Source organism: Sorex araneus, chromosome X (assembly GCF_027595985.1).
Source record: "Sorex araneus isolate mSorAra2 chromosome X, mSorAra2.pri, whole genome shotgun sequence".
NCBI classification, from domain to species: Eukaryota; Metazoa; Chordata; class Mammalia; order Eulipotyphla; family Soricidae; genus Sorex; species Sorex araneus.
This window is the reverse complement of record NC_073313.1, coordinates 142678489-142694882: the sequence shown is the minus strand read 5'-3', so window position 1 is coordinate 142694882 and position 16394 is coordinate 142678489. Positions and strand designations below refer to the sequence as shown.

Here is a 16394-nt window from a genome sequence, read left to right as displayed (position 1 = left end):
CACAGCACTATCTTCAGAAATTAGAGCTCTACTTGAGTGAATCATAACAATTCTATCAACCAATCTCCCTTGCCATAGCCAACAGCAAAGAGAACAAGAGATTAGGAAGTAGGAAAGTGATCCTGTGTGTGTGCCTCTTAAGACCAGGACCTTTTACTCTTATGGAAACATCTGGGGACAGAGCAATAGTACAGCACGTAGAGTGCTTACCTTGCAGGCCTCCAAGTCAGGTTTGTTCCCTGGCACTATATATGGTTCCCAAGCAGCAGGAGTGAGGCACGCCAGGAGGAGCATCACTGGGTGTGGCCCCAAAACAATAACATCAAAAAATATTTATGAAGACCTTTAAGGTAAAAAGCAGCTTAATCACAGGTCATTTCAATCCTGGCCTACCTGGCAACATCCAAAGCCATGGCCTGGGTCCATGTGTTGTGGTGGCCACTTTGCTAATCAGTAAGGTGCCTGCAGTCATTTTGATTACTGTATGTGGGGGAGGGGGGACAGCAGAGATGACACTAAAAGGTACTTCTTTGTGCAGTATAGAATACTCTCACCTCTTGGGTTGGTATACTAAAAATGCTGCTGCGTGAATACCAAGGATATGTATAGAAGGTATACCTTTGGACTGGAAGAGATCGTGCAGGAGGTAAGGTGCTTATACTGGTTTAATCCTTGGCACCCCCTGGAGTCCCCTGAGCATCAGCAGGAGTGATGTATGAATAGAGATGTATGAATAGGCAGGGGTAAGCAGGATGTGCCTGCCCCCCTTCCAAAAAGGAATACATACTTGTATTACTTTTATTCCCTGTGGATTAGGTACACTTAGGATTTCTTTTAAGAGAAAGATGACTCAGCCCTCCTGATTTTGCTTCTGCAGGAGAGGGGTTTGAAAGCGGTATTCAGTTTCCTCTTTTTTATATGCTCGGTAAGAGGAGTGCTATCATGCCAGGAGTAGGAGGTTGTGTTTAGTGGGAGATGAGAGCACACTACCCACAATATATTTGTACACTGCTTAATAAAAGATTCCACACCCTCACAGTATAAACTCCTGGAACTGGTGGACCTTAGATTGATTCCTCCAAAGACTTGGAAAGAAAATGTACATTTTTAGTTCTTTTCTAATGATGGCTTCTACCTCTATCAATAGTCTGTCTCCTGCTATTTTTATGTGTATGTGATTTGAGGGGTATGTTTTATTTATTTTTTATTTTTTTATATCTTTTTTATTTTTATTTATTTTTTTAAGCTCTTGAAATTGCACCCTATATTTCTCAAATCAGACAAGCTGGGGTTTACCCACTTAGTCTGAGTTGTTTTAAAGGGTTGCTTTCCAAAAGATCCAGCCTTATAATGCCATTCACACTTTTCTGGTATTTAGGAGGCCGATTACATGAGGTGGGTTTGAATCTTTTGTTGCTTTTTTTAATGGGCCACATCCTGTGGTGCTCAGGGGTTATTTCTGGCTCTGTACTCAGAAATCATTCCCGGCGGGCTCTGAGGACCATATGGGATGCTGGGGATCAAACCCAGGTCAGCTCTGCAAGGTGCCCTGCCCACTCTACTATCTCTCCAGGCCCTGAATTTGACTGTTTTTAGCTGCGTGACCTTGGGCAATAAACATGAGACTTCATTTCATTGGTGTATGTAATTTGGCTGTGTTACAGGGTGGTTGTGGCAATTGAATGAACAATGACAGCCATTAATTATAGACTTAAGCAACAAGAATAAATGTTATCTGTTCACTGTGCTCAGTGACTATCGTCTGTCCATTCATAAGGAAGAGGCAATGAATGGACGTTAGATCTGTGTTCTATGTCAGGTACCCTGCACTTTCAAATGCTGTGTACTCACTATGACCCTAAAACTTGGTAGCATCATCCTCATTTCACAGATGAGAAAATGGGCCCAGAGAAGCTGTCATTTACTCAAGACAGTGATTCTGTCATTTTTTCATGTGCTTCCCAATTGCTTCTGTTTTTCTTATGTGTCTTAAAGCTAATCCAGAAGAAGAAACAGCTTGAAAACTCTGAACTCAAACCACCACATATACATCATTGGAGCTCTCGAAATTCCTGCTTAGCTGACTCACCAAAGAATAGGTTCTGCCAGTTCCCCCCACCCGTACCCCGCAGCTGGGGGAAAGAGCAGAGGCAGTGAGCAAGCCCATCTTCCTCCATTTTCCTCCCTGGGTCTGCCTGTGCCAGAGAAACCAAAAAAGAACCACCTTCTCTACTCCCACCCGAGCCAGAGCTTTCAGGTTCCAAGCATGAGCTAGGTTTAAAGGACTCACCAGGAAGTGAGGACACAAAGCTTTCCACAGATACTGCTGCATCACTGTTTACTGTGAAATTGCTGTCACATCCGCTGCTTATTTCATCCTTGCAACCTGGCAGGCAGGAGAATGCCAACTCTTGGAGAAATGAGTAACTTACTTCAAACACACACAAAGTAGGCCATGGGAACGTACAGGAGTAGCTGAAATGTTTGCCTTTGATGGCTCTTACCTGAGGGCAATTAGATTTGGAAAAGATGGACTCTGAGTATTATTTCTTTGAATGCCATTATGCTATGATTCGTCCTTTCCACTCTTTTCTTATCAGCATTCCTATGAGACAGGGCAGGGGACTAAAGGAAATGATGGGAAGACAGAAAATCAGCTAGGGATCCTGAGTTATAGTCTCAATCTTTGGAGCTCTGCCACGCCCTAACAGGCCGCCCAGGTCACTTAAAAAAATCTTGGAAATTTGTTGGGTTGGGAGGCTACTCGAAGTGCAGCCTAGTGTTCAGAGGCCTGGAGTGCTTGGGGGACCCTGCGATACCAGGGGTCGAACCTGGGGTTCTCCATATGAAAAATACACATTCTAGTACCTTGACAACTCTAGCCCCTTAAGGAGGACTTTTGAAAAAAATCCATCTCTGTGTTTCCTCTGAACCACAAAGTCCTCCTCAGTCTATTTTGGATATTAAGCTTATTCATCAGTGTTATGAACGTATCCCCACCCATGTTTGTTGGACCCATAATACTGTTACCATTACCTCCTTGCAAAACTGCTCTCTCAAACACCTGCACATTGTTTCCTCACAGATGACTTTTAACTCATTCATCCAAGTACAGCGTAACCTGGCACAGTTCTCTCATGTCCCATGAGACGTTTCTAGCCCCAGCTCTGCAGTTTTTTCTCAAGTCAGAAAGCTGGGGTTTACCCACTTGGTCTGAGTTGTTTTCAAGGGTTGCTTTCCGAAAGATCCAGCTTGATAATGCCATTCACACGGGCAACATCAGCCCCACTTAACTCATAGGCCAGTATGTGGAGCAAATGCAAAGACAGCAGTGAAAGAACTTTAAAAAGTTTTGTACAACATGGGGCCGGAGCGATAGCACAGCGGGTAGGGCGTTTGCCTTGCACGCAGCTGACCCGGGTTCGATCCCCAGCATCCCATATGGTCCCCCAAGCACTGCCAGGAGCAATTCCTGAATGCGGAGCCAGGAGTGACCCCTGAGCATCTCTGGGTGTGACCCAAAAAGCAAAAAAAATTTTAAAAAATTAAAAAAAGTTTTGTACAACATGGCACTAAAGTAAGAGGAACAAGCTGCTGATAATCTAGGAAACAGGAGATCTACTTCTTTTTTAAATCCAGAGTTTGATCATCTGTGCCACAACAATTTTAACCTCTGCCCCTCTAATGTTTGCTCAATCTACCATTTATGTGTTGCCACCTGAGAAAAGATTTATGAAATGCTTTTCTTTGTGTGATAAGCTGACTTGCAACGGAGAGAATTGTTATGTACAGTGGAGGCTGAGAACTAGTTTTCACATGTCTAACATCTAGGCCACCTTTAACCACGATATATGAAAGGATGGTGAATATAGTCTTAGATTTTCATTTCTTTCTTTTTGATTTTTTTCATTTTGGGGGCCATACTCGGCTGTGCCCAGGGCTTACTCCTGGTTTTATGCTCAGGGATCACTCCTAGCAGGCTCAGAGTACCATATGGGTGCTAGGGATTGAACCAGGGTGAGCCTCGGACAAGGCAAGTGCCTGAAATGCTATACTATCTCTCTGGTCCCACATTTCCGCTTCTTTTCTTACAGTAAATAGCTCAGAGAATGTACAACTCAGCAATGATGCATGTCCGCCTTTTCCTGTGTGATATTACATACTAGAAGCTTTACATTATTTCGAATTATCCTACCAATAGCCCAACATGAATGTTCTAGCCCCCATTTTTATATGAAGAAAGATTTCATCTAGATGCCAAGACATCCAGACTGCAAAGACCACCCCCTTTCAGTGAAACCACTGATGTCTCAGAAGAGCATAACACAGGAACATATGGAGTACCGGCAGGTGGCCCACTGCTCTGGGTCAAATCCCTACTCCTTTTCTGTTTTCTGTCCAAGTTCTGAACAAACATTCCATCAGTTGTGCTGGGCAAGTCTGTAGGGGCATATCAGAGACCAGTTCATTGGAAAAAAACCCCCACTCAGAAAGTTTCCCTCCTTGGAGGCCCACCTAGGCAATCTCACCTAATGTGGGAACATTTCTACATCGAATTCCAGGCTCACCTGCTCTCTCCTTACAGCCCTGATCTTTGTTCAAGTAAATCTTTTTTTTTTTTTGCTTTTTGGGTCACACCCAGCGAGGCACAGGGGTTACTCCTGGCTCATGCACTCAGGAATTACTCCCAGCGGTGCTCGGGGGACCATATGGGATGCTGGGAATCGAACCTGGGTCGGCCGTGTGCAAGGCAAACGCCCTACCCACTGTGCTATCGCTCCAGTCCCTGTTCAAGTAAATCTTTAAAACCCTCTATCCCAGTCTCTCATTCAGAGCTTACTATATATCTTCCACGCCAGTCAATGCCCCCACTTTGTCCACAAATCCTTCCCGGACAAGAGTAGCCTCATACCATGGGTTCATGAGGCCTGGTGACCAGGAACTAGGTGGGAAGGTTTGTGTCTAAACTCAGGCCTTTCACTATTCAACAGCAGATTCCACCTCTGAGACCCTTGTGCCCTTGGTCCTGTCTCTAAGGCTTAGGTTTGCAGAAAGATTTCTCACCAGTTTCATGTGACATGCCTTTTCCATTCCTCTAACCCTGGTTTCCCTGACATGGACATCCATAGTTAGTGCTAGTAGTAACTTTTCCACTCAGTACCCAGAATATCACCCTGTCATCTACCACAGCTTCTTCTTTGAACAGACATTACTCAGTCACCAGTCCTGAAATGGATACATCACATTCCCCACCCCTGTAAAGCTTCATCTGAGCATTTAATTTTGCTATTGTGGGGGCCGTTCCTGGCAATTGCTCAAGCAGCGATGCCAGAGATCCAATCCAGCGCCTTGCATATGCAGGGCTCGTGCTCTACCACTTGATTCAAATCACTGGCCCCCAGCAGGGCTTCTTAGGTCCCCATCACCTATTTGATGCTCAACTCTAAGAAACTTGGCATTGTTTCTGACTGTTTCCTTTTGAAAAAACCAGCATTCAATGTTAGCAGAATGAATTACTGAGTGAATGAGTCCCATTATGAATCACTCTTTTTCATCAGGCAGATTCACAATGATCCAGCCTCTTTCAGTCAAAGAGTTTCGTATAAAAAAATTCAGAATCTCTTTCACTTCCACCTTAAAGCAGCAATCATTTCTCTCTCAGACCTCCTTTCATCCTATCTCTGTAGCTACCACATTTTCACAAAGTGTATTCAGTGTAAATGGCTGCTTTATATACTGCTTTTAAAGCTTAGCATAACATAATTTACAGTCTGCCTTCCAATAATTTCAATGCCTTTAATGACTGCAGATTAGTCTATAATGTTGCTATATAATAGCTTACTTAGCTAGCTCCAGATTTTGAACATTTGGATTGTTCCCAGATTTTTACTGTCAGTTTCTGTATTCATTTAACAAAGGAAATTGCTTTTTTGGCTTGTGCATGAATAAAAGATCCCTGGATAGCACAGGATGTTGGGTTATTAGTGTGGCCAGGAGAGGGAAGGAGACTTTTAACTGAATTGCCTATGGTTTATTTTGAAATTTGAATCATGACTACATTCACTATTATATGTATACACACACATATATATTATCTACATCCCCACAACTCTCAGCTGAGAACAATATAAGACTTACAGCAGGACCACAATAAAAACATTAGGGATTAAGGAACCAGGAATATGGCCCCCAGCCCACTTCCTTAGTACCACCAGATAGCTCTGATGGTCCCCAGCACCCTGGCCCAAGCTCTGACCTCCACTTCTTTGGTTGAAGAACATAGGAAGTGTCTCTCATGAAATTGGAGAAATTAAAAGGATTGTGGTAACTAGTCTGGTTCTAAATAAATACTAAGCTTCCTGGAGTTAAATAGGCTTTCTTCTCTTTCTCCTCCTTCTCTTCTACCTACTTCTCCTCCTCCTTCTCTTACTCCTGATCCTTCTCTTTCTCCTTCTCCTCCTAGAAGGAGTTCTTCTACCTCTTCTTTGCCTTCTCCTCCTTCATCTCCTCTTCCTCTTCCTCCTCTTCTTCCTCCTCCTTCTTCTCCTTTTTCTTCCTCTTCTTTGCCTTCTTCTCCTCCTTCATCTCCTCTTCCTGTTCCTTCTCCTCCTCTTCTTCCTTCTCCTCCTCCTCCTCCTGCTCTTCTCTGACTGCTCCATTTTGTTCTTTTCTTGCTCTTTTAAAGTGACTTAGCTTCTGATTTAGCCAACTAATTGACCAAACCCAGGCTTTCCTGAACTTCCTCTTCATGACTTTTGTACCTACTTTATTTCTCCTTGCTGCTGCCCCCTTTCTTCATGAAGCCTTCTCTGAATCCCTACCCCACACCCATCACCACCATCAAGTAGGTATGAGTTTATTTTTTCTTTTTTTTACTAACTTTTTATTTTATTTTATTGATTCATTGTGAGATATAGTTACAAGCTTTCATGTTTGAGTTACAATCACACATTGATCAAACACCCATCCTTCCATCAGTTCACATTCTTTACAATACCTGATACAGGTGTCTGCAATTATGTCAACCTCACAAACTGTACTGTGACATTCTTGAGAGTGAGACTCTGATCTTTCTTAAGCATGAATAAAAGTGGCAGACCTTTGGTGCTTCTTGGCCAGGTTTCCATAGGAATTACTCTTTTGTTTGTTGGTTAGTTGACCTGTAATTGGGAAATCATAAGTGTCGGTTGATTAAGGTTTGCCTGTTAACCTACTTTTCTTCTTGCTCTTTCTACATTCTCCAGTGTTTATGTAACAATTGTCTTCTTGACTCAAAAGATCGCTAGCTTGGAAGCAGATTTTTTTCTGGGGAATAACGAGTAGCCAATCAAGTCTTGCTCTCATTCTACCACTGTCTTGCTTGAGAAAACAGGAAACCAGATCTCCATTTATTCCACAAACGGTTATCTGGGTGACAATCCTGTCCCAGACCCTGCTTGAGCCAAACATTAGAAAAATAGAAATGGTATGTTCTTACCTTCTCTGTATTGCTCTATGGAGTATCTTCTAGACTTTTTTGATTCATCCATCTGAAAGTAAAAGTGAAGCAGAGTAGAGACCTGATACGTTAGTGGACTCGGAATTCTTACCTTTGTGAAATGTCTTTGTCCTGAAACTCACTGTATCTTTGCTTTTCTGTAAGAAGCCAGGTCTGCTTATCTTGCCTCTTGCCCTCCTCCACTGAAAATTCAGAGAATTTTATCATTTGTGTCCAAAAGTCCCAAGAAGCGTACTGAAAACCACAGCAAACCAGGGAAGTGGGCATAGAAGGAGGAGAAAGAGGTGACCTGTCAGGTGGCTATCTAGGTTACTAGTGTTATGGGTAACAGACATACTTCCTCATAATAAACCAAAAAAATTTTCTAAACTTAACTCTGAAGAATCACCTTAGTCTTTCCAGGGATGCCCAAACCAAGGTAATGGGTTGAGAAGAGGACAAAGTCCTGCTCATTTATCTGGAAAATGATAGGAATCAATATTTTCTTGTACTTGCATGGCACTTGATACCATTTTTTGCACTCTCTTTGCTTGCAGTCCTTTAACTTTAATTTAAAATATTATCATTCATTATTCAAGGCTTTATGTTAAACACACTGTTTTTTTCTTTATAATACTCCCACAAATTCAAGTGTATTAACATTTTTGTGATTTAGTTATTTTTAATGTCAGTTTCATCATTATGCTATAAATTTCATGAAGGAGGAGCCCATCCACTTTCTTCCTCACCAAGCCATCAGTACCTACAAGAATGCCTCAAAAATAGTAGTCACCCAATGGATAACTACAGAAAAAACAAGATGGAGGTCTGGGATCCAGAGTGAACTTCAGTGAATCTTCAGTTTTGTAAAATGAACATAATAGTTGTATAGTAGACATGAGCTGAGCTAAAGAAACAGTATTACCAGGAAATACACAAAGTCTACTGTATATCAGACTCATGTGCTAAGCACTTATCCTCAAAACAACCCTAAGGAGTACGAACTACTATCATCCCATTTCCCAGATGGGGAAAATGGTGCATAACGGTCCATCAACTTGTAATTGCCAGGGCTGAGATTTAAATCCCAGTTCCCTGCTCTGCTGTCCATGCCTCTAACCACTGTAGCACCTTACAACAGTGAGTGTTCAAACTGAGAGCTAGAGAGATGGAATGACTTTCAAAGTTGTTATGGGAAGGACATGGTAGAGCTGGAACTGTTCTTTAGGAGAAGAACTCAGGCCGGCTCTCAGCAATGCATCTGCCATTCAATCCATCTGCATTGGATCTGGCCATTGATAGAATTCCTGAGAACAGAAGCATAGGAAGTATCTTTTGCCTATGTAAAATCCCTGTTGAACAAGGTGGCTCACAGGAACTAAGAAGAACCACGGTCACTAGGACAGAAGCAAGAATGAGTTTGAACGATTAAGAAAGAATGAGTCCTTTCTTAATCAAGAAAAGACTTTGTATGACTTTTCAGAGGTTTTACTTGGGTCTCAAGCGATTTTCTTTACCTGCACCTAATTGATCATGGATTCAAATAGACATATACATACAGATCCATTATAAAGCCATTTTCTGTCTCACTGCAGTTGAGCACACATGGAGAATAGATATCTTAGGGAGACTTGATAATGCAATCTGAAATCTGAACTTGTGTAGGAAGATGAGGTGGGGCAGAGAACATGGACAGATGGAGGAAAGGTCAGGTGAAACCTAAAATCTCTAGCAACAAAACTGGCTCAGTGATTAGAAATTAGAGCATAACACTTGCGATCAGCTCAGCTTTAGAAGTGCTTGCCTTCTGTTTGAGCTTTTTGACACAACAGAACGACACAACTGTCATGGCCTTCTCCAAACTGGATCTTCAGGAGGGTCTCCGGACCCTCTCAGTTATGCAGTGGATCCCACTCTACATAATTTTAGGTGAGTGAACCACAGTCTGGAGAGTGGATGGGGACAGAACAAGAAAGAGGCCGGGAATGTATGGATTAAGAGGGCTCTGAAGAGATCATCTGGTTGGCCCTCTCCCTCTAAGAAGGACTGCCTACCCACTTAGAAAGATGGCTACCGGTAAATCTATCTCTTCCCAACTGTGGGACATGAAGTCCATGATGCAGGCTGTAGCTGTTCTAGTTTCAGAATTACACTAGTCTTCTCAGACTTGCCTCCTTTGAACAAATTGAAGTCGTATTCAAGAATGGGAACAGAGGGAGGAGTGATGGCTTGTAGAGTTGAAGTTACTGGATAGGCACATAAGGTGATAAGCCACCATAAAACCATGGTGCTCCTCAATTTAGAAAATATGGGCTGCTTATGAGGAATATTGTCTGCCATGGAGGTGGGTGGAAGGTGGAAAAGGGGGGCTATACCGGGGATATTGGTGGTGGGGAATGTGCACTGGTGGAGGGATGGGTGTTTGATCATTGTGTAATTGTAACCCAAACATGAAAGTTTGTAACTATCTTGAAGTGAGTCAATAAAATTTTAAAAAATTTAAAAAAAACAATAGTGCTGAATGATTAAAAAATATGTGGGCTTCCCAAATGACTCATTTGACAGAGTTGTGAGCTTGAGGCATGGCAATCATAAATGCTGGGCAAACGGGCTGATAGCTCCAAGTGTTTCTGTGCTGTAAACCAGAGTTTTACATGGTTTAAATTTTAAATACAGGAGGTAACTTGGAAACTGGATGGGGAGAAATTTTATCCTAAAGAGTGAGATAGGTAGGAGGCACCTGATTCCAATCCATGAGAGACTTAGAACTCATGACCCCTTAGAACAGAGATCTCCCACGAGGCGCCTATGGACCTATAAGTGAAAAGTGGTTGGATAACTTTGAATTTGCAAAAAAAAAAAGTTTTAAGGGAAAAATTCCTCTGTTTTGACTAACCTAAGATTGAAATGACAAATTTACATAGCAGACCACAAAAGTGTTAGCAGTGACCTGTGAATTCATTAGTAATTGGCATCATGGAGATGTGCTAATGGACATTTTGTTTATGCTTGTAATTACTTCAAGAATACAATAGTTATTGGAACTGGCATTAGATCTGGTTATGTACTGCATAAATTAAGACACACATGTTACTTTATCTCATTTTTTGCAATATTCTTGTAATTGTTTGAATATGATGAGCTTCTTTGGTAAGTTCATGTATTTTATTTTTACATAAAAATTATTCAGGGACAAGAGAGATCATTCAAGTGGCAGAGCACATGCCTAGTATATGTAAGGCCCTGAGCTCGATACTGCACACCACATGGTTTCCCAAGTACGTCCAGGTGTGACCACTACTTTTAAAAATACAGAGCTCTGAAAATATTCTAAAAAGGGATCTATAGTCTTAGAGAGAAGAAACTTTTTCGTACACTATTTTTCTAATTTTTCACATTTTCTTTTTTGTTTTCCTGTTTTTTTTAATTGTTAATTCTATTTTATAAAATGTGAAATTAGCTACCTAGGAAGGAAAAGGTACAGTAGAGAATTATATTTTAGATCAGGTACTTAAATCCTGTTTTTCTTCATAAAAAATCTGCTTTGCCAAATCTCAACCATTAGCAAGAAAAGTAAAAAAGCATAGGAATGTCCCTTAGAAACCTGCATCATGATGACAACTGCCATTTCAAATAAGGTCCCCAGAAAATGTGAGCAAATATAACATATACAGAGAGAGCAGGGAAAGGTCAAGAGAGGAAGTTGTGCGAGCTTATTATTTCAGCTGTACTGTCTGAATTGCTCCTCCAAAGACTTTGTGTAGACTTGAACAAAAGTTCCTGAATTGTTCTGACTCTTCTGGGAAACTTTCTTCAATAAATCATTCTGCTTAGGGATCAGAGAAATAGTACAGTAAGAAACTTGCCTTGCATGAGACTGAGCCAGATTTTATCCCAGGCACTGCATATGGTCCCCTAATCATAGATGTAAGAATAAATCCTGAGCACTTCCGGGTGTTCCCTCTAACCAAAAAAAGTTGTGCTTTACTTCAGAAAAATCACTTGTTTCTTTAGATTTTCTCATTTTATTTTTCTCTTTCAAGAGGCACTGTATCATGATAAGGATGGGTAGGGGGTCACTTAGAATATGTGAGTTCAAAATGGTGCCTCCTAAGTAATGTGTCCTTTGATATCATCAATTTCTGGTTGTCAAGGAACAGCTTAAGTGGAGTAGGAGGTGTTAGGAGCGAACAATGAAAGCCAGGTGTCTTACCCTAAGGTTTATAATAATTAAAGTATTTTCTTTCACCTATATTTTTAATTTTTTTTAAATTGTGGTAAAATATACATATTATAATATCAGTCACTTTTTAATGTAGATGTACAGTTTTAAATGTACAGTCCAATGGCATCAGGTGCATTCAGAGCCAACCAGCAGAGTTCTCTGGCTGTGTAACATTTTCATCTTCCTAAATTGAAACCCTGTCCCCTTTAACAATAATTGCCCATTTCCCTCCTACCCCAGTCCTAGAAACTACCATTCTTCTTCAGTCCCTGTGAATTTGACTACACTGGGTATCCCAGGTAAGTGGCATATAAACTGTTTTTCCACTGATAACTAATTTATTTCACTTAACATAATGTCTTCAAGGTATATAATGTCCACATTATATTACAGGCAGAATTTCCTTCATTTTTAGACAGTTACTTCTTGAATGTATAGAACACATTTTGTTTATCTAATTTATATATGGATGCTTGGGTTGCTTCCACCTTTTGGAACTTGTGAATAACACCACTATGAACATGGGCATTCAAATATCTTGTTGAAATCCTGCTATCAGAAGTGAGATTGCTGGATCATATGGCAGTCCAAATTTTTTTTTGGAATAGCTGTCCTACTGTTTTCCACTCCACATTTCTGCCAACAGTGTACAAGCAGTCCAATTTTTCCACATCATCTCCAGTACTTTTTTAAAAGCACCATGATTTACAATACTATTAATGATTGGGTTTCATGCCCAGTACTTTTAAATTTTATGCTTTCTTTTATTTTGTAAAAAAATGGAGTTTTAATGATTATTTTTGTTCTTTTTGATGTGTGCTAGACTCACTAGTGTGAGGTTGTTTTGATTTGCATTTCCCTGATGATCAGTGATGCAGAACTTTTGTTTTCAGAATACCTATTGGTCATCTGTCTTCCTTGAAGCTTCTGGCACACATCAAAAAGAACAAAAATAACCACTGCTGGCACAGATTTGTGGAAAAAGAAATGCTCATCTGCTCGTGGGAATGTCTTGTGATTCCATCCTTTTGGAAAACAATATGGACATGTCTCCAAAAGCTAAAAATTGAGCTTCAATATGATCCAGCAATTTCACTACTTGTCATCTACACCAAGGGCCCAAAAACTCTATCCAGAAAAAACATTTGCATTCTTATGTTCATTGCAACACTGTTCATATTAGTCAAAATGAACAAGCCAAATGTTTAAGAATATAGTAAGTTTTATATATACATATATAGTATGTTATATATATGTGTGTGTGTATATATATATACATACACCAAAAAATGGAAGACTAATTGATATAAGAAAGAGCAATTTTCTGCTATGTGAGTGGAACTTGAGGGTATCATGCTCACTGAAGTCAGTTAGAAGAGAGGGACAGACATGATTTGACCTTTCTAACCTGTGGGCTATAAAGAAGCACATTAGGGTAATAACAAATGTTCCAGAGTAACAGAATCTGTGAGTCGATCTGCAGAACTGAGCTTATCATGGTGAGGAGACAAGGATGGGTGAGGTAGGGAGTTTGAAGGGGGTACCCTGAGACAATGGTGGAGGGAAATGGATACTTTGATAGGGACAATGTGGTATTTAAATATATGCATGAAAACCTATCACTGACAGTATTGTAAATCACAAAGACTAAAATAAAAAACATTTTAAAATATTGGGGGGTTGATTGGCGACAATCAGCAGTGCTGGGGGGTTAGTCTTGGCTCTGCACTCAGGAATTACTCCTGGTAGTACTTGGGAGACCATATGGGATGCCGGGAATTGAACCTAGGTTGTCCACATGCCAGCAAGTGCCCTGACTGCTGTGCTATTTCTCTGTCCCCTAAGACTTTTTTAATTGAGGAATTATAGTTTAAAATAGTATTGATATTATTTTTTTGTATTTGCTGCACTGCTACCCCATGCCTACCATCAAAGTATCAATTTCCCTCTAACATTAACCCAAGGTCCCGCCTCACACCCCAACCCCCATAGCATACTCAGATTACAGTTCTGTAGACCACATATCACAATTTGCTTCTAATATCTACTTTTGTTTTTTTATACTTTATACCCCAAAACTCATCTGGGCAAAATCATCTGGGTTTTTGTCTTTTACTTTCTTATTCATTTAACTTAACATTATGCCCTCTAATTCATACAAATTGTGCAAACTGCAAGATTTCATCTGTTCTCATAGTTGAATAGTATTCATATACATGCATATAAAAGACAAAATTCTTTTCTTTATGGGTTGGGTGGACCACCCCAGGTTGTGCTTCACGGGGCTGGGCAGATAGTACAATGAGTAGGGTGCTTTCCGTGCACACAGCTTACCTGGGTTTGATTTCTGGCATCCCAAATGGGCCCCCCAAGCACCTCCAACAGCATTTCCTGAGTGTAAATCTAGGAGTAAATTCTGAGCATCGTTGGGTGTGGCTCTAAAACAAAAATATCTGGTGGTGCTTCAGGGATCACACCTAGTGTTGCTCAGGGGTTTAAATGCAGTGTCAGGTATCAAATAGAGGTCAATTATATTCAAGGCAAGAACCTTAACCCCTGTGCAGGTTCCATTTCTATAAATTCTATATCCACTCTCTGTTGTGGGCACAGATTGTTTTTAGATCATGGTTATTGTAAATAATGCAGTGGTGAACATAGTGAGCATATGTCCTTTCAGATTGATGTTTTTTGTGTTCTTGGGGTAGACAGATGCCTATGAGTGGAATTCAGGTTATATGGAAGTTCTATTCTTAAGCTTTTGAAAAGTCACCAAATCATTTTCCCAAGAGGCTGAAAAAGGCAATGAGGCCATCAGCAGTGAATAAGAGTTCCTTTTTCACCACTTCCCCACCAATACTTAGCTGTTCCCAAAATTTTTACATAGATCATTCACTAGTGTGAAAAAAATCACTGTATTTTTATTTTCATTTCTATGATGATGAACATTTTCATATGCCTGCTGGCCATCTTTATGTAATCTCTGAGGAAATCTGTACACCTCCTTTCCTTATATCTTGATGTGATTGTTTAATTATTGGTTATTAAGTTTTGAGAGTGCTTTATAGATAGTGAATATTAACTCTTTGTTTGAAGTATGATGTGAATATTTTTCCCTATCAGTGGGATTTCTTTTAATTTTAAGCCTTATTTCTTTCACAGTGCAGAAACTTTTTATGGTCCTATTTGTTTCTGCTATTGCCTTCTTTTCCAGGGGGTATCATATCATTGACCAATCCTCTAAGTTCCTGACTATGTATTTATACCTTAGTTGTAATAAATTTTATAAATTTGGGCTGGAGCGAAAGCACAGTGGATAGGGTGTTTGCTTTGCACGCGGCCAGCCTGGGTTCGATTCCTCCATCCCTCTTGGAGAGCCTGGTAAGCTACGGAGAATATCTCGCCCATACTGCAGAGCCTGGCAAGCTACCCGTGGTGTATTTGATATGCCAAAAACAGTAATAACAAGTCTCACAATGGAGATGTTACTGGTGCCCGCTCGAGCAACGGGATGTCAGTGATACAGGGATGATACAGTGATCTTTTTAATTTATTTTAATAAATTTGATTTATTGTATTATGAATGTTTAAATTATAGTATATTTTTATACTTAATCTATAATTCCTCAATGTATATTATAGATACACTGTTTCAAATTGGGGGTGTAGAGGTTGGGTTATACCCATTAATGCTCAGAAGTTACTCCTAGTGTTCAGGGTAACATGGGGTGTCGGGGCTTGAACCAGTTAACTGAAATTCACCGGGATAGGATCCTCAGACCTCTTGAGCTCTGCTTAGGAAGTGTGCTCCCTTCAGCACTCAAAATAGTAGCCATCCTAAAAGGTGAGAGATAACGTCATTGTGGCTTTAATTTGCATTTCCATAATGATTGGTAATGATAATTATTTTCTTATACTTTTTTCCCATTTGTCTAGATTTTTTTAGATTTAATCATTCCATTTGATTTCCTCAATATGGTAATATATATCTTTTCTATCTTCCTATTGACTATAATAGAGACTATAACACAAATCCTAGATCTTAGAGGTTACTGAGATAACTATAGTATCTAACAGTGTATGAGGTCCACAGAATTGCCTGCCATAAAAATATATGCAACAGTTATAGATTAAATACTAATTATCTGACCATGGCTATCCTTGCTGATAATACAGCACTAAGTCAAATAAACACTATTTAGTATCTAGTAACATAAACTAAACAGTCATTCATCCCACTAGTGCACATATTTTATGATCAGTACTGGACACGTAGACAAATCACTCAAATGTAAGAAAGGCTGTGGTAAGTGAAAGAGCTGCATGAGCTTTCTGAGCTTCAGTTGCTGTATAAGAAAATGGGGATGGTAAAATTATCTACTCTCAGTATGATGAGATGATTATTAAAATAATGCAAATTTAATGCCTAACAAGGTGCATGTTTCTGGTAAATCTGTGTACTAAATACTAAATATATATTATCAAAGATCTTAACATATTTTCATATTACTCTCCATTTTTACTTTCAAAACCCAGCTTTTGACATCAAATCATTTCCCTGTAGCTTCTAGCACAAAAATTTTACGTTTGGTAGGGTTCAATTAATATTTTTCCATTTATGGAATTATCTTTACTCTAAAGTAAATATTTATAACTACTAAGATCCAATAATTAATCACAAAGCCACAGAAATTC

At 40.0% G+C, this 16394-nt stretch overlaps 1 protein-coding gene across 1 annotated transcript in view; it reads left to right on the top strand.

The window, feature by feature from the left end:
- The first annotated feature begins 6657 nt into the window (after positions 1 to 6657).
- Positions 6658 to 16394, top strand: part of DGAT2L6 (diacylglycerol O-acyltransferase 2 like 6) — a 26709-nt gene continuing 16972 nt past the window's right edge. Inside the window, exon 1 of the mRNA XM_004615774.2 lies at positions 6658 to 9406. Within this exon, the coding sequence (XP_004615831.1) occupies positions 9325 to 9406 (82 nt within the window). The 5' untranslated portion in view covers positions 6658 to 9324. The remainder of the gene's footprint in view (positions 9407 to 16394) is intronic.